Source organism: Aedes aegypti, chromosome 2 (genome assembly GCF_002204515.2).
Source record: "Aedes aegypti strain LVP_AGWG chromosome 2, AaegL5.0 Primary Assembly, whole genome shotgun sequence".
NCBI lineage: Eukaryota > Metazoa > Arthropoda > Insecta > Diptera > Culicidae > Aedes > Aedes aegypti.
Genome location: NC_035108.1, coordinates 242,235,329 through 242,253,995, shown reverse-complemented (window position 1 = coordinate 242,253,995; position 18,667 = coordinate 242,235,329). Strand labels below are relative to the sequence as shown.

Below are 18,667 nucleotides of genomic sequence, written 5' to 3'. Positions count from 1 at the left end.
TCTCCAATTTCTGGAACAGCAAGAAGCCATTGAGCAGAGATATTTGCGGCGTAGGTTTCAGTTGTTGCTGGACATACCAACGAACGTAAACAATGAAAATTCGCAAGGTGTCAGTAGAAATGTTCCAGCAAATCGTGTTGTCGATGTTCCCCCCGTGTGCCATTCATCACCAGTGTGTGTCAATCGATTGCCCCCACCACCCATGCCATCGAACGGGAATGTTTCGCCGTTCGTTCCAATCTCGCATCCTGAAAGGCAGGATGATCCATCGATCATTCCGACAATGCTTAATGTTCGGCCGGATGTTTCGACATTCCCTTTGCGGCAGACCAATCAGCAACCAAATTTTCCCGCTTCTCATTTACCTGCCTCCATTCTCCGCCCCACTGCTTCGTCGTTCGCACCACCTCCGACTCGTTTGCGCCATAACTTGCCTGAGTTCTCTAATCCAAATGGCCCTCAACGCAATCGAGCTTCTGCCTTCGTCCCTTTTGCGGGCGATTCGCATCCCGCTGCAGCCGAGTATTACCCCTCGGTTTTCCACGACGACCCAACCACAGTAGGAGGGACGGCGCTGCTAAATAGAAGCCAGATCGCTGCTCGTCATGCAGTTCCGAAGGACTTGCCTACATTCTCCGGTGAGCCAGAGGAGTGGCCGCTATTTTTCGCCTCGTTTGAGAACACGACTCACCTGTGCGGATTTACAGCGGAGGAGAACATGGTCCGACTGCGGAAGTGCCTGCAGGGGAAAGCATTGGAAGCAGTAAAATGTCAGCTGTTGCACCCTAGCAATCTGGATCAAGTTATCGCTACCCTGAAAATGCTTTTCGGTCGTCCGGAAATTATCGTCCATTCGTTGCTGCAGAAGATCAACAGTCTGCCTGCCCCCAAAGCAGATCGTCTTGGGACACTCGTCGACTTCGCTTTAGCTGTTCGTAACATGGTGGCTACAGTCAAGGCTTGTGAACTAGAAGAGCACCTATGCAACCTCACACTACTACACAGTTTAAGTGAGCGGCTTCCTCCCATGATTCGCCTGAATTGGGCAACCCATCGTCAGTCTCTTCGTTCAGCGACGTTATCTGAATTCAGTGACTGGTTGTACAAGTTGGCGGAAGCAGCAAGCACCGTAACAATGCCACAGTTTCCGGGAGTCGTCGACAACAAACCTCGTCGGGGCAGAAAGGAGGATGGATTCTTAAATGCGCATACAGAAACAGTTCCGAAGCCGAAGCAGTTTGACGCTAGTGCTGGATGTCTCGTCTGCCAGGGTAGTTGTGCTGCAATAGAGAAATGTAAGCGGTTCCTGTCTTTCAGTCTGTCTGCTCGCTGGGACGCACTACGAGAACACAAGCTGTGCCGCAGCTGCCTAACCATTCATCGTGGTCCCTGCAAATCAGCAAAAATATGTGGGAAAAGTGGATGCCAATACAAGCACCATCGGCTGCTGCACAACGACACTAAAGGTAAGCCGGAAACGTCATCGTCTGGTTCCCAGAGCCAGGCTAAAGGTCACCAGCAAGTGCTACAAGACGTCGAATCATGCAACACACATCGAGGAGGAAACAAGTCCGTGCTGTTTCAGTACATTCCGATTGTGCTTTATAACAATGGGATCGAGCTTCACACCCATGCGTTCCTAGACAGTGGATCATCCCTGACGTTGATGGAGGAAAGTTTGGCGAAACAACTGAACCTGAAAGGCGAGAAGAGCCCCCTATGTCTGCGCTGGACAGCTGATACCTGTCGGTATGGAAAGGACGCGATTATAGTTTCCTTGAACGTCTCCGGAACACATCCTGGTAGCGGTCAACATACTTTACGCGAAGTCTACACGGTGAAGGAGTTGAAGCTACCCTCGCAATCTCTACCTGCTGATAACCTTGCTGACAGGTACTCGCACCTCAGGGGTTTGCCGATTGAGCCCTACAGTAACGTCCAGCCGAAGATTTTGATCGGAGTGAGCAACGCTCGAGTGATGCATGTCTTGGACGATCGCGAAGGAAAATTGGATGAACCTGTTGCAGTGAAGACACGACTTGGTTGGACGGTTTACGGTACTTATACATCGGCGAATAATTCGGTGCAACCAGTTCTTCCCCACAGCTTCCACATTTGCTCGCATTTTCATGGAACGGACGAGAGCCTACACGAAGCGGTCAAAAACTATTTCGCTCTCGATAGTCTAGGAATCAGCGCCCCAAAAAACCAGCTTCTTTCCAAGGAAGATGAACGAGCCCTAGCAATGCTACGCAAAGTTACGACCTTTCAAGACGGGAGGTACCAAGCCGGCCTACTTTGGAAATACGACGATGTACGTCTACCTAACAACCGATCCATGGCGATGAGACGTCACCGTTGTCTGACCAAGAGGATGGAACGTGAGCCCGATTAGCTGAAACACTACGTGCGAAGATGGAGGACTACGAACAAAAGGGATACATTCGTAAGCTGACACAAGAAGAAAGTCGTATGACTGGAGACCGAACATGGTATTTGCCGATCTTTCCAGTATTCAATCACAACAAACCGGGGAAGATAAGGATTGTCCTCGATGCAGCTGCATCCCTAGGAGGTGTATCTCTCAATTCCGTGCTGATGAAGGGTCCAGATCAATTGAACGCTCTGCCGCCAGTACTGTACAAGTTTCGAGAGCGGTTGATCGGCATTGGAGGCGACGTCGCCGAGATGTTTCATCAGATCAGAATGCGACCTGAAGACGAACACAGTCAACGGATCCTGTGGTGTGCTAGCGAGGACACAACTGAGCCATGTGATTACGTGATGCAGGTAGTAACATTCGGCGCTACGTGTTCACCCAGTACAGCACTGTACGTCCTGAACGAGAACGCGTCCCGATTCGAGAACCAGTATCCCGTTGCTGTCGATGCTATCTGCCGTCGCCACTACGTCGACGATATGTTGACTAGCGTTGACACAGAGGAGGAGGCAATCCAGTTAGCGAATGACGTTCGCTACATTCACCTCCAAGGTGGATTCCATATGAGGAACTGGGTATCAAATTCGTCAGCGATACTTGAGGCCCTCGGAGAGAATCCGAAGCCCGAAAAGTCAATGGAGATGAATGCGGAGCTCGCCATGGAAAAGGTTCTCGGCATGTGGTGGAACACGACGTCCGATGTCTTCAGTTACAAGCTTTGTACGGATCGCAATCGAGAGCTTCTGTCTGGCGCCAAACATCCCACCAAGCGGGACGTACACTGATGGCTATCTACGACCCCTTGGGACTCATCGCACACTATCTGATGTATCTGAAGGTTTTGCTACAAGAGATCTGGAGGGCGAAAACCGGGTGGGACGATCCGATCGAAGAAAAGCATCTGGAGAAATGGCTGACCTGGCTACGCATACTGCCCGACCTGGAGTCTGTCAAAATACCTCGTTGTTACTTCCGACACGAAGCCAGAATCGATCAAGCTACCATCGAACTCCATACCTTCGTAGATTCCAGTGAAAGCGGCTTTGCTGCTGTGTCCTATTTCCGTTTCGAAGTGTACGACTACGTCGAATGCGCCCTCATCGGAAGTAAGACAAGGGTTGCCCCTCTCAAGTTCGTCTCCATTCCTCGTCTGGAGTTTCAAGCAGCTGTCGTCGGTACACGGTTAGCTCGAAGTATTGCGGAAGGACACTCCATTAAAATCGATCGTCGCTATTTCTGGACGGACGCGCGAGACGTCATGTGTTGGCTTCAGTCTGATCACCGACGATATTCTCAGTTTGTGGCCTTTCGTGTTGGTGAAATACTGGAGGCAACAGACATCACTGAATGGAGATGGCTGGGCACAAAACACAACGTTGCAGATGATGGTACAAAGTGGAAGTTCAGACCAGACCTTAAGCCAACAAGCCGTTGGTTCACCGGTCCACCGTTCCTGTGGAAGCCCAAAAGTGAATGGCCATCTTCCTCGCTGAATGGCGAAGAAACCATAATCGAACTTCGTGCGAACTTTCTGGGCCACATCGAAAGAACAGTTCGTACCATTCTACAGGCAGAAAACTTCTCGTCTTGGCAACGTATGCTTCGGGTGACGGCCTTGGTTCATCGTTTCATTGGGAACGTCAGGCACAAGCAAAAGAGAAAACCAATGATTCTTGGACCGCTCACACAAGAAGAACTTTCTACAGCGGAATCGTTCCTTTTTCGGCAAGCCCAGGCAGACGTATACGGCGAAGAGTTAGCAGTAGTTGCAGCAGGAAACCGGCTGAAGAAGAAGAGTAGCCTATTCAAGCTGAACCCGTTCATCGACGACCACGGAGTGATGCGGATCAGCAGTCGATTGGGAGAGTGTGACTTCGTGGACGAAAGTGAACGGCATCCTATTGTACTCCCTCGAGATCATCCAACCACCCGTCTCGTCGTGGCCAGCGTGCATCAGCGTTATCAGCATCAGTGCCACGAAACCTGCGTGAACGAAGTCCGTCGAGAATTTTACATTCCACGAGTGCGCAGAGTCTGTGATCAGGTTCGTCGGAGCTGCCAGCAATGTAAGGTCAACAATGCGAAGCCTGAGCCGCCAGCGATGGGATCCCTTCCGAAAGCACGAGTAGCAGCCTTCATGCGTCCGTTTTCGTACGTGGGCGTAGACTTCTTTGGACCGTTTCTCGTCCTCATTGGCCGTCGACACGAGAAACGTTGGGGTGTGATAGTCACTTGCCTGTCAACTCGGGCGATACATCTTGAGCTTGCAGCGTCGCTGAACACAAGTTCTTGCATCCTAGCCCTGAGGAACTGCTTTGCACGCCGTGGAACTCCAATAGAGATCCGCAGCGACCGTGGGACAAACTTTGTGGGGGCGGATAAGGAACTTAAGGCTGCGGTGGCGGGACTTGACCAGGACAAACTGATGACTGAATTCACTACTCCGGCAACATCGTGGCGATTCAACCCTCCAGCGTCCCCACATATGGGTGGCTGCTGGGAACGTCTGATCCAGACAGTTAAGAAGGTTCTAGCCATCATCAAACCTCAACGGATACCTACGGAAGAGGTTCTACGGAGCTACCTTATTCAGGTAGAAAACATCGTCAACAGCCGTCCACTAACACACGTTCCCGTAGATAACTGTTCGTCGCCAGCGCTGACTCCTAACCACTTCTTGGTAGGATCGTCAAGCGGATCCAAACCTCTCGTTCCGTACACAGCTTGTCCCTCAGCGGTTAAGCAGTCTTGGAAGGGTTCGGAAGCTCTGGCAAATCGTTTCTGGCAGCGGTGGGTAACAGAGTACTTGCCCACTATCACTCGTCGCACCAAGTGGTTTTACCCAGTGAAGCCTATTGTGGTAGGTGACGTGGTCGTCGTAGCCGATCCTGAGCTAGCGCGGAATTGCTGGCCCAAAGGACGCGTTGTATCGGTAAAAACCTCTTCGGATGGGCAGGTTCGTTCGGCAGTTGTGCAGACTGCTTCCGGATTCTACGACAGACCTGCGACCAAGTTAGCTGTTTTGGACATAGGTGCAAACGATAGTAAGCCGGACCAGGGTCCAACTACTGGGGGGGACTGTTGCGTACACTTTAAGTGTTGCGCCGCACCTGATGTCTACAGCACTTATTGAACGCTGACCTGTCGTTTCAAGTACTTTGCGCCTGCGGAACTGACGTACGTGTGACGGTTAACGATGACATGGGAGAAATGTCAGAGATGACAACAAGAATATACAAGGATTGGCAAATCTACAGATCGGGCGTGAACACATTATAGTTAGTCACAGTTAGCCTTTTTTCGTTGTTCTATAAAGTTATTGTTTCTATAATTCTATAAAGTTATTTGTTATACTAGTTTCTATTTATGCTTACACTAATTTGTATCGGTATCTAAAGTGAAGTGGTAAGATGTGAAACATTCTGGCTTATGAGAAGTGGAAAAGAAATCTAAAGAGAAAAATCTAAATTATAGGTTAGCAAACTAGGAAATCTGTTCCAGTCGCCTGCGAAGAATCGCGCTCAAATACAGTTCGTGAACTAAGGTAAATTACTAAAAGCTAGAAATGAGTAGTCTACGACTAATTTTTGTACAAAAATAGAATTATTCACTCCCACACCACTGGTCACTACTGATCGATTCGTTGCAAGAAAAAAGGAAAATGTACAAACGTGAGTAAAAGAAAACTAACCTAAAAACTATGTCTAAATGATACTTTATGTAACAGGAAAATTTTAATCGCTGCGCTCGGAATTGCGCCACAAATATACGGTTCAAAATTTCGGAGAAGTCGTTTCCCTTGTTGCATCCGCAACAGGTGCTGTAGAAGTTCATGGACATTTGCTGATTTGGACACTTGATTGGTACTTCTGGAGCGTGGCAAGCTCCACCCTAGAAAGTGTTATTGGAATCAGTTGAGGATGTGTATTGATTGTAGAATATGTCGATTGAGAGCTGCTGTAGAAGTTATGGAAATTTGCTGATTTGGACACTTGATTGGTACTTCTGGAGCGTGGCAAGCTCCACCCTAGAAAGTGTTATTGGAATCAGTTGAGGATGTGTATTGATTGTAGAATATGTCGATTGAGAGGTGCTGTAGAAGTTATGGAAATTTGCTGATTTGGACACTTGATTGGTACTTCTGGAGCCTGGCAAGCTCCACCCTAGAAAGTGTTATTGGAATCAGTTGAGGATGTTTATTGATTGTAGAATATTTCGATTAAGAGGTGCTGTAGAAGTTCATGGAAAATTGCTGATTTGAACACTTGATTGGTACTTCTGGAGCCTGGTTAGCTCCACCCTAGAAAGTGTTATTGGAATCCGTTGAGGATGTGTATTGATTGTAGAATATGTCGATTGAGAGGTGCTGTAGAAGTTTATGGAAATTTGCTGATTTGAACACTTGATTGGTACTTCTGGAGCCTGGCAAGCTCCACCCTAGAAAGTGTTATTCGAATCAGTTGAGGATGTGTATTGATTGTAGAATATGTCGATTGAAAGCTGCTGTAGAAGTTCATGGACATTTGCTGATTTGAACACTTGATTGGTACTTCTGGAGCCTGGCAAGCTCCACCCTAGAAAGTACTGTTGGAATCCGTTGAGGATGTGTATTGATTGTAGAATATGTCATTTGAGAGGTGCTGTAGAAGTTAATGGAAATTTGCTGATTTGGACACTTGATTGGTACTTCTGGAGCCTGGCAAGCTCCACCCTAGAAAGTGTTATTGGAATCAGTTGAGGATGTGTATTGATTGTAGAATATGTCGATTGAGAGCTGCTGTAGAAGTTCATGGACATTTGCTGATTTGAACACTTGATTGGTACTTCTGGAGCCTGGTAAGCTCCACCCTAGAAAGTGCTGTTGGAATCCGTTGAGGATGTGTATTGATTGTAGAATATGTCATTTGAGAGGTGCTGTAGAAGTTAATGCAAATTTGCTGATTTGAACACTTGATTGGTACTTCTGGAGCGTGGCAAGCTCCACCCTAGAAAGTGTTATTGGAATCAGTTGAGGATGTGAAATGATTGTAGAATATGTCATTTGAGAGGTGCTGTAGAAGTTAATGGAAATTTGCTGATTTGGACACTTGATTGGTACTTCTGGAGCCTGGCAAGCTCCACCCTAGAAAGTGTTATTGGAATCAGTTGAGGATGTGTATTGATTGTAGAATATGTCGATTAAGAGGTGCTGTAGAAGTTTATGGAAAATTGCTGATTTGGACACTTGATTGGTACTTCTGGAGCCTGGCAAGCTCCACCCTAGAAAGTGTTATTCGAATCAGTTGAGGATGTGTATTGATTGTAGAATATGTCGATTGAGAGCTGCTGTAGAAGTTCATGGACATTTGCTGATTTGAACACTTGATTGGTACTTCTGGAGCCTGGTAAGCTCCACCCTAGAAAGTGCTGTTGGAATCCGTTGAGGATGTGTATTGATTGTGTCATGTCTACCTATCTCAAGTGATATTAATTATTCTGCCTTTTGGATTGGTACCTTTTATCTGTTCGTACCTACGGTATTTCTGATCTATAAGTACTGGCTGCAGTTGGCGCAGAAGAGAGACTTCCCGAACTGTGGACACTAACATATTATATTATTCTTTATTTTCAGGATATAAAAGTGACGACGAGGATCATGGAAACGTGTGTTGAAGATAATCGATTTTCTTTGGGGTGGCGAATTGCCAATTGTATCTATTTTTGAAAGTGTGGTGAAATTTCCAAATGTATCTGTTTTTGAAAGTGTGGTGAAATTGCCAATTTGTGTTGAACCAAATTGTTCTTCAGAGCTGACGAAATTGTCGTTTATTGTGAACATAGTTGTTCTTTTGTGAAGCGATTGTTGTATGGAGACGAACGAAATTTTTCTTTAGTGTTGACGAATTTTTCAAATGTAATGTAATGTAAAATCCAATGATTTGAATTGGATTTGAATTTGATTTTGTTGTAGTCTTGGAATTAGCAAATTTGCGTATTTAAAATAAGATCGTGGAATTCTTTGGATATATTTTCGATTGTTCGTTGTATGAGTTGTTGCAACTTGTAGCTGGCTTTTAAAGAGTTATTAGAAAGTTTCTAAAGGTGAAAGGACTGTCATGTCTACCTATCTCAAGTGATATTAATTATTCTGCCTTTTGGATTGGTACCTTTTATCTGTTCGTACCTACGGTATTTCTGATCTATAAGTACTGGCTGCAGTTGGCGCAGAAGAGAGACTTCCCGAACTGTGGACACTAACATATTATATTATTCTTTATTTACAGGATATAAAAGATTGTAGAATATGTCATTTGAGAGGTGCTGTAGAAGTTAATGCAAATTTGCTGATTTGAACACTTGATTGGTACTTCTGGAGCGTGGCAAGCTCCACCCTAGAAAGTGTTATTGGAATCAGTTGAGGATGTGTATTGATTGTAGAATATGTCGATTGAGAGGTGCTGTAGAAGTTATGGAAATTTGCTGATTTGGACACTTGATTGGTATTTCTGGAGCCTGGCAAGCTCCACCCTAGAAAGTGTTATTGGAATCAGTTGAGGATGTTTATTGATTGTAGAATATTTCGATTAAGAGGTGCTGTAGAAGTTCATGGACATTTGCTGATTTGAACACTTGATTGGTACTTCTGGAGAACCCAGGAACCCTTACACTGAGAAAAATCTACACGTCATGGTCGTGTGTTTTACTTATAGAGTTGCGCAATGTCATTGGCAATGAGGAAAACCACATGATTTGAGTGTGGTAGCCATATGGATTTCGTCATTGACTTCAAAGGTATAATAACATGTGTATCAGCATTAGGTTGTCATGTGAAACAAACATGAATTTCCAAATATTAGGGGGACACGGGGCAGTATGGACACCCTAAGGAATTTTCCTATTTTGACTGTAAATACATGAATATTATACAGTTTTTCATATGCAGTATACTTTTTAGAGTTCTTAAGCATTTGTTAAACATTGTTGCAAAACTTTGAAAAAAAATATTTCATTTCCAAAAAAAGGTTTAAAAGAAGCTTATATTTGGTAGTCATCATCAAGCTAGCGGGGCAAAGTGGACACCCCCATGGGGCAGTATGGACACCTTAACGTTTATAGGAAAATTGTCCCGCGATCATTCCCAGAACCTCGGAAAATGAAGTACACATTCAAGAAACCATAGTGATAGTTCACTGTACCACTGGAAACATGATAAAAACCAATTTACGATATTTTTCATAGAGATGCTTTCAATATTGCCTCCAGATTAGTTTTAATACAGAATTGACGATTTTCAACCGATTTATGGTTCCGCATCGTAATCATTGCATTAAACGCAAAATAGTTTTGTGTATGAAGTTACATTTCTTTCTTTTTAAAGTGTCAGCTATGCTTTGTCACCCGGTGTCCATATTGCCCCAACAGTATAAGAAATTTTCATATAAGTTTTTTAATGTCTTAAATTAGCAGAAAAAAATCTTCTATATTTTTGAATCGAGCATAAATAATTGAAGATTCAGTCAAGAGCTGCATTTTCGGTCAACTTGCAGTAATTTGCCTCTGAAATTTTATTTGGTGAGGTGTGAATGTTATAATTTTCGAACCCAAAAAATCAGGCTCAATTTATTGCTATAAAATCAATGTTTAAAACATTTTTTCTGAAATTTTAGTAGACAACTTACTCTTTCGACAGGTAACTGAAATATTGTTTGTATCTAAAGCGTAAAATTATTCGCATATGCAAAAATGCAGGGGGTGTCCATTCTGCTCCGGGTGTTCATACTGCCCCCGGTACCCCTAAATCATGAAAACCAGCTGATTTGCTTATTGAATTAGAAATGTAGTAGCTTTAGATAGTCATGTGTGATAGAACATGAATATCATGAGACTGAAAGAATAAATTTGATAGAGAACTCTTGCTCCCCAAAATATGGATTCGAGGCTCCTCTGCTCGTCGCAAGCTCACTTGAATGTTTTTTTCCAAACAAGTGAGTCAGCAACAAGCGGGGCGCCGCAACTCCATATTTTGGGAAGCCCGGGATTAGCATATTTCCTTTTATTTGAAGCTGAAAGCTACACTGAAATGAATTTTATTGTAGAAACTACTGAATCCATGGTAAAATTAAGAACTGCACCAACGATTTTCAACCGACTACATTAATCTGTTAACTCTACCAAAACATAGTCAACATCACTACACAAGAAAATTTCTTCTGTTGATTTAACCAGAGTTGTAGTATTTTTGACTAGAAACATTCTTGATTTGAGAAGTTTAGCATCATACTTTTGACCACACTGTGTTGTACGGTTGGTGTCACGGGTTGAAATACAATGCTTTGTAGTGGATGCTACTATGGACATAGTCAAATTTACTGCACTGCTCAGTGATTTTCACCAGATTATAGTAAGCTTAACAGATTTTTGTAGTCGGTTGAAAATCGTTGGTGCAGTTCTTAATTCTACCATGGATTCGGTAGATTATACAACAAAATTTGTTTGCGTGTAAGTTAAACACACTGAATCCGTGTTGGGTAATGATCTATGCACCCATAGGTTAACGCATACGAATTTGAAATGGAAAGCTTCAGGATCTGATGTGGAAAACTATGGAGTTTATGTTGTCGGTTGATGAATCAGTCCATGAAGCAATATTAAAGAATTGAATGTGTAACACACACGAAGTTTGTAAGAAAATCACAACAAATCGATTTAGACGTTAAAGAATCGATCAATAATTTTGAACACACGGATCAAACGTGTGGATTTTTTTCAGTGTATAATTTAGTAAATAGCGGTATTTTGGTGCTTGAGGCAAAAACGTGTTCAGCAGTGTTACCTAAAAAATTAGTTTGGAGCAACAATAAATACCATCTTATAATACATACAGATATCACATTGAAACAACCAATAAAGCAAGCTACTTTCAAACAAACCCTTAAACTCACAATATATTTTGTTAAAAAAAAAGAATATGCTAAGCTTGGGAAATTATAAAGCGTGAAAGAATTTCGAACGTAGAAACACTATATTACAATACTATACCTATTTTACTATACTTTCAGCAATAATCATGCAAAAAAAGAACGACGGATTCGCGTCGTGTGTGCAGAACCTGTATGAAGATCCTGCTTTACGCGATGTAACTATCGTCGTGGACAGTGACATAAATCCGTCCGAAACCGTTTCTGTCCAAGCTCACCGAGTCGTGCTGGCCACAATGTCCGATTATTTCCGTGCAATGTTGTACGGGCACTTCAGCGAGCGCAATCAACTGGAGATCCGGCTGTTTGGAGTGTCCCATTCAGCTTTCCAGCATTGTCTAAGATTCATGTACTTCGGATTCGATGGAACCCTAGAAAAAATGTCGTTGGATGAAGGTTTGGAATTTTATTCATTAGCCAGGATGCTCCTCATAGATACGAAGGTCAAGGAAAGCTTCTCCGAATGGGTTGTTGCCAATGTCACGAAATGGGAGAAGCACTTGTGGAAAATTTTTGCTCTGGCCATCGAATACGATTTACGATTGATTGTGAGTCGTTGTGAAGAACACTTATCGGATGTTGCAAACCAGCTTCTCATTCAAGATTCTTTTCTAACGGTTCCCTTGACTGTTGTTCAAAAGGTTTTAACATGCGAAACGCTGAATTGTACGAAAAACGAACTGCTATTGGCAATAGAAAATTGGACCAATTCCAAACAAATCGACGATCATGTAAAACAAGATATGCTCATGATGATTCGATCGCGAACAGAACCGTTTTTCAAAGGACAAAAAGTGAATTTCTACAACAGCTTGGATGTAGACCCACAGAATTCACACCTCACCGGATTGGATTCATCAGCACAATATTACAAGACAAACATGTACTTTCGCAAATGTATCATGTTGTTCGGTGTGTCAATTGTCCTGAAGCGGAACTCAGAATCCAGTCGAAGCATCAATTTGAAAATGGAAATCATTCAAAATGCAGTGGTTTTAACAACAAGGAATGCAGTCGTCAATTTTGACCTCAACGAATCAGCTTCTCGCGAAGTGAACATATTTTTCCCAGCCATCAAGTGCTGTGCCTACATAAACTATATGTTCACGTTTAGCGGGAACGGTGAAGGTTTACAACCAGAAATTTGCACATACGGAACAATCATTCACGATTTGGCTAAAGCGAACCTATCTCACCTTGTGGGAATCTATCATAGCTGTGCTTCGAATACAGGAGCCGATCATTGTGAGAGTTGCCAAAAACAATATAACCCTAACGAAAACGAAGGCCGCCACAATTCGATCAATGAATATCATGATGTCGAAAGCAGTGAAAGTTCCTATCAGAATGATGCTGAACCACTATCGGAACATTCATTTAGGACCGGATCGGGTAATGCGTTTGACGAAACTGTTAGTAATGATTCCTTTCGGAATGACTCGTTTAACGAAATCAATCATGACGATGAGTCTCAGGATGACGAAAACAGGGAAAGATCTTATCGGAGTGATTCCGGCTCTATGTCGGCAAATTCCTTCCGGAATGATTCGTTCAACGAATACGATGATGAGAATGAATCTCATGATGATGATAACAGACCCTATCGGAATGATTCCGAATCTCTATCGGAAAGTTCCGTTACGGCCGAATCCGATAATGAGCTAGAAGAAATAATTCGCATTGATTCCTCTCGGGATGGTTCGTTCAACGAATTCGATGATGTCTATGAATCTCATGATGACGAAAGCAGTCGCGGATCCTATCGGTATGATGCCGAATCCCCATCGGAAAATTCCTTCCGGGATGACTTGTTCAACGAGTTCAATGATTACAGTGACTCTTATGGTGATCAAAACAGTGGAAGATCCTGTCGGAATAATTCCGACTCGCTATCGGAAAATTCCCTTGTTCCCTTGCGGTATGAAGACGATGAAGCATACAGCGAAAATTACTTCCAGGATGATTCGTTCAGTGAAGTGTATGATGACGATGATTCGAACCTGGAGTATTTCCAAGACTAATCCTGTCTTTGGTTATCACATACACCATTGGAACATTTTTTTTATTTGTTCGTTCAATATCCAATATGTTTGGCAAATGTTGTTAAAAATCAAACCTTGCGATATAGAAAACCTAAATAAACAAATGGAAAAGTGTTCTGAAACCCTCATGTAATTTAAACCGAAAAGGATTGGGTCGACGGTTGCTCCTATAGTATAGGTATCCGGGTAGAGAAGAATGACAATTAAATGTCAAATTCTACAATTTGTTTGAATGTCTAAATTTGATTTTTGTTGGTTTGACATAAGAGTTAAAAAAACAAAAATAACTGAGTTTGTATGGCATACAAACTCAAGACATAAGGACATAACAAAATAAGTTTATTATTGAAAAATTGATTACAAAAAAATACTAAATGAGATTTTCGGTAACCATTCCTAAATTCCTATCGGTTGCAATTGTGGACAATTGCAACACAAATCCAATCTCCCATAGCTTCTTTACCATCCTTACCATAAAAATAGTGTTTTGTGAAATTTTCAGCTTTCTAGGTGATGATTTGAAGGTTTATATGGAAATCACTATGGAGAAATTTCGAAAAACAGGTGCTGGCAAGTACTAAAGAAGAACCTAGGTTAAGAGAAGTTAGGATAGCGTTTGGTAGATCGATGTGCACAATAGAAGTATTCAAGGGTGGTACTGGCGGCTCTTTATTGCTACCCCAACTTGTAGCTGGTTCTAAAATGTAAACAACCATACAAAATTACGACCAAACAATGGTGAAGGCGTAATCAATTTTGTCGAAAACATCCATTTTGGGAATTCAGCAGAATTTTCTGATTAAATTGCTAACAGCGCACTGTAGTAGCATGTAGCTAATAATTGCTTGCTAACAATATCTTCCAAGCGCATTTATTACCTGTAATCTTGCGAATAATATTTTTTACTATTCCGCGTTAAGCCTTAAAACTGGTTCTGGACTTCAGTTGGCGGCTTTTCAATTTTACTCCCATTTGACAGCCGCCCTCCACCCTTGGAAGTATTAGATTTAGAACGCTAGGGGCGCTGCTAGTCCCATACAAGGGTTGTGATACACTGAGGAAAGCAAACGTAAGACTGTCATAAGATTTGCTTATGGAATTACGACACAAGAAAAATCTTTGAAATTCATAAGACCATCGTATGGTTTTCGGCAGATGTTGTTTCCATAATACATCTCGAAGGAATTTCGTAAGATGATCTTATGAACCAGCATTGACTTGATAACAAAATCCATAGATAGTCTTATGAATTACGTTCTGATCCATTCTTGGTTCCATAAGACTGTCTAGTGTCATTTGAGCTTTAGATTATAAATTTCAATGAATGAATAATATTAATCCGCATTGAAAATAGGTTAACCAACTTGGGAAAATCAAATTTTCATCCATTTTGTCATGTGGCAATTCGATTAAAGCACTTTACTGTAAGCATTAGAATCGATTTGCGATACGACAAAATGGATGAAAATTCGATTTTCTCTAGTTGGCTAACCTATTTTGAACGCGAAGAAGTATATTATAGCAGCGAAACATTATTGAGAAAAGTTGTGAAGAACGCCTGAATTGGTGCAGGTTTACGTTAGGGGCGGATTAATGGATGAGGGGGGTTTGTGATTTCTTACGCGTCATACAAATTGTTTTAAATTTTCATTCAAAATCTTATTCTTTGGATCCAATTCCATAATCTGATCGAAAGAAAGTGTTATTTACAGCAGAATTGATGATAAATAGAAAATATTTACCCTTTGATGCATTAGAAACGGAGTCAGCCAGCGACAAATCAGCAAACACGTCCATTTCGGAAGCCATATTGAATTTATGATAGTGAAATGGCTGTACCGAGAAAATTTGCCTCACGTGGTTCTTCACAATGATGAGCAATGGGGTTCATAAGCGTTCTTATGACATTAACAATTGATTGTTATGAAAAAATTACACTTGTCTTATGAATCTCAATCTCGCCGAGTGAAATACGCAAGTGTCTTATGAACCAACAAAAAATAATAAAAAACGCGTTCATTAGTGTGATCTTATGAAATTCATGCGAGATTTTTGCCTCAGTGTAGGGATAACTCAACCACAGTAGCCTTGATTTTTGTTGGCGCCAACCATCGGTACTCAAAGTGTCAACGATTGTTTTGGTTTTATTTAGTCATTTCGTTGTGCATGAGAAGTGAACCGAGTAAAAGCGAAAGCAAATGTTGTTGAATTGTAAGGAAGAATGGCTAGAACAGTTGGAACTGAATGAAACATCATTTACTTACTTCTTCCACATGATAAGAACGGATCAGATTGTGTTGAAAATATATTTATTGATCAATCTTTATCATTCGCGTTCGTGATCGTCGGAAGGATAAGCAGTTGGATTTTTGTATTGTAGAGTAGATACTCCATCTCTTGTTTTTCCCCTCCATCGTATAGCAATTGAAGAATGATGTGATTTTTTTTTAAAGGATACAATTGAACAAAAAGTGATTAATAAAACATATACAACTCCCAATGTTGAAATAGTACTTGTACGCACTCGAACCGCTTACATGGAACCATATAGTCTAAAGGACTTAAGATAAAACAATTATTTGTAAAATTTCGCCGCAGCAGTAAGGAATCGTCTCCCTCCGACACTCTTGAAGCAGCAGTTCGAAAAGTGTCGGGAACGAAAAGCTGTATCTCTATTTTGTTTCAATTCTTGATAATTCTGCTTTAAACTTGCCATCCATTGCGCGGCCATCACAGTATCTGTAGGGAATCTGAAATAAAAAGTGGTTTTATCATGTAATTTTTGAGATTTATGAGCGTTCGTCACCTGTAGAACGACACACCCAGACGGGACTTTCGTCTGTACGTTGAATCACAACTCTTGAGAGTATATGAAAAACCCATTTTGGTAACAAAACACTTCACTCGCGTAAGAACGTTGATTGAGTGTATATTTTGGTTTCGAATGCATGATTGCTATGATTGAGTTGATGAAAATTTGACACTTTGAGTACCATCACAAAAATAGGCATACTAGATGTTGGTCACAAGATTTGCAGCGACATTAGCGGTCTAATTTATTATGTCTATTATGTGCACAAACACAATTGGACCAATAAATGATTTTGAAACTATCTCGTGCAAAGGTCCCATTATGATCGCAGCAAGCCGTGCGCGCGAACGGCTGTGTTTGAATTTTGTGTCACGTTTACCTCGCATCGCGTTTTTGTTTTTCTTTTTTTTCGGTTCGGCTGGTGAAAAGCAGATTCGGCGGATGGTGTTACGCCACGTGCAAATGTTCTGTACAAACATGTTTTCCAAAGTTATAAGTGTTTTTTTTTTCTCGGGGATTATATCTGGAGCTGTTTAGTGGAATTGTTTTTTTTTTTTTTTTTTTTTTTTTTTTTTTTTTTTTTTTTTTTTTTTTTTTTTTTTTTTTTTTTAATTTCTTTATTAGTATCATTCCAAACATTACATTCATTATTTCCTATATCTAGGTGTTCTGTGTTATTAGACAACACTATCATCCTAATTTGGTAAAACAAATCTAAGATTTTATTAACATTTTGTTAACAACATATTACATTTCATTTGCCGTAGCAGTTCAGATTTTTTACAGGTGAGTTGATTTCACCTGCTTATAAGAGAAAAAAAAGTTTTTAATATACTTAACCTAACTTAACCTAAACATATAACGCATTAATCGTGGCAATAGTAGAATGTAACGATTTTTGCCTGAAATTATTGATTATTTTATTTGACATTTGTTCCAATGTTTCAACATTGGATATCCTATGTAACTCATTGGTACTATACCAGGGAGGAAGCCTCAGAATCATTTTCAAAATTTTATTTTGAATTCTCTGCAGAGCTTTCTTCCTGGTATTACAACAGCTAGTCCATATTGGTACAGCATACAACATGGCTGGCCTGAAAATTTGTTTGAATATCAAAAGCTTGTTCTTAAGACAAAGTTTTGATTTTCTATTAATAAGGGGATAGAGACATTTTACATATTTGTTACATTTGGCTTGAATGCCCTCAATGTGATTTTTGAAAGTTAAATTCTTATCTAGCATGAGTCCTAGATACTTAACTTCATCTGACCAATTTATTGGAACCCCTCTCATCGTGACAACATGTCTACTTGAAGGTTTCAAATAAAGAGCTTTTGGTTTATGTGGGAATATTATTAGTTGAGTTTTGGAAGCATTAGGAGAAATCTTCCATTTTTGCAAGTATGAAGAAAAAATATCCAAACTTTTTTGCAATCGACTACAGATGACACGCAGGCTTCGTCCTTTGGCGGAGAGGCCTGTGTCATCCGCAAACAAAGATTTTTGACATCCCTGAGGTAACTCAGGTAAGTCAGATGTGAAAATATTGTATAATATTGGTCCCAAAATGCTGCCTTGGGGAACACCAGCTCTTACAGGAAGTCTTTCAGATCTGGAGTTCTGATAATTAACCTGAAGTGTACGATTTGACAGATAACTTTGAATTATTCTAACAATGTATGTTGGAAAATTAAAATTTTTCAATTTTACAATCAAACCTTCATGCCAAACACTGTCGAATGCTTTTTCTATGTCTAGAAGAGCAAGACCAGTAGAGTAGCCTTCAGATTTGTTGGAAGGGATCAAATTTGTTACACGTAAAAGTTGATGAGTGGTCGAATGTCCATGGCGGAATCCGAACTGTTCATTGGCAAAAATTGAATTCTCGTTGATGTGGGCCATCATTCTGTTCAAAATAACCTTTTCAAAAAGTTTACTGATGGAGGAAAGCAAACTGATTGGACGATAGCTAGAAGCTTCTGCAGGATTTTTGTCTGGTTTTAAAATTGGAACAACCTTAGCATTTTTCCATTTGTCAGGAAAATATGCTAATTGAAAACATTTGTTAAATATATCAACTAAAAATGATAAGCTACTTTCTGGAAGTTTCTTGATGAGGATGTAGAAAATTCCATCATCGCCAGGAGCTTTCATATTTTTGAATTTTTTAATAATAGTTCTCACTTCTTCCAAATCAGTCTCCCAGGCATTTTCGAAAACGTTCTCTTGATTGAGAATATTTTCGAACTCCTGAGTAACTTGATTTTCAATTGGACTAGTAAGTCCTAAATTAAAATTGTGCGCACTTTCAAACTGCATAGCAAGTTTTTGAGCTTTTTCGCAATTAGTTAGTAATAATTTGTTTTCCTCTTTCAATGCCGGTATAGGCTTCTGAGGTTTTTTCAAGATTTT

The 18,667-nt window shown here is 41.1% G+C and overlaps 1 protein-coding gene and 1 long non-coding RNA gene across 2 annotated transcripts in view; one reads left to right on the top strand and one right to left on the bottom strand.

The window, feature by feature from the left end:
• The window catches only part of LOC5568644, a 46,815-nt gene extending 33,308 nt beyond the window's left edge, over positions 1-13,507 (top strand). The window contains exon 2 of the mRNA XM_021844633.1: positions 11,479-13,507. Coding sequence (XP_021700325.1) covers positions 11,487-13,418 — 1,932 coding nt within the window. The 5' untranslated portion in view covers positions 11,479-11,486 and the 3' untranslated portion in view covers positions 13,419-13,507. The remainder of the gene's footprint in view (positions 1-11,478) is intronic.
• Positions 13,508-15,731: 2,224 nt separating this feature from the next.
• Positions 15,732-16,597, bottom strand: LOC110676507. The gene is made up of 2 exons (XR_002500460.1): positions 16,246-16,597; positions 15,732-16,189 (listed from the first exon to the last, which is right to left on the bottom strand). It is a non-coding gene; the product is annotated as an uncharacterized LOC110676507 (long non-coding RNA).
• Between the last annotated feature and the right edge of the window lie 2,070 nt (positions 16,598-18,667).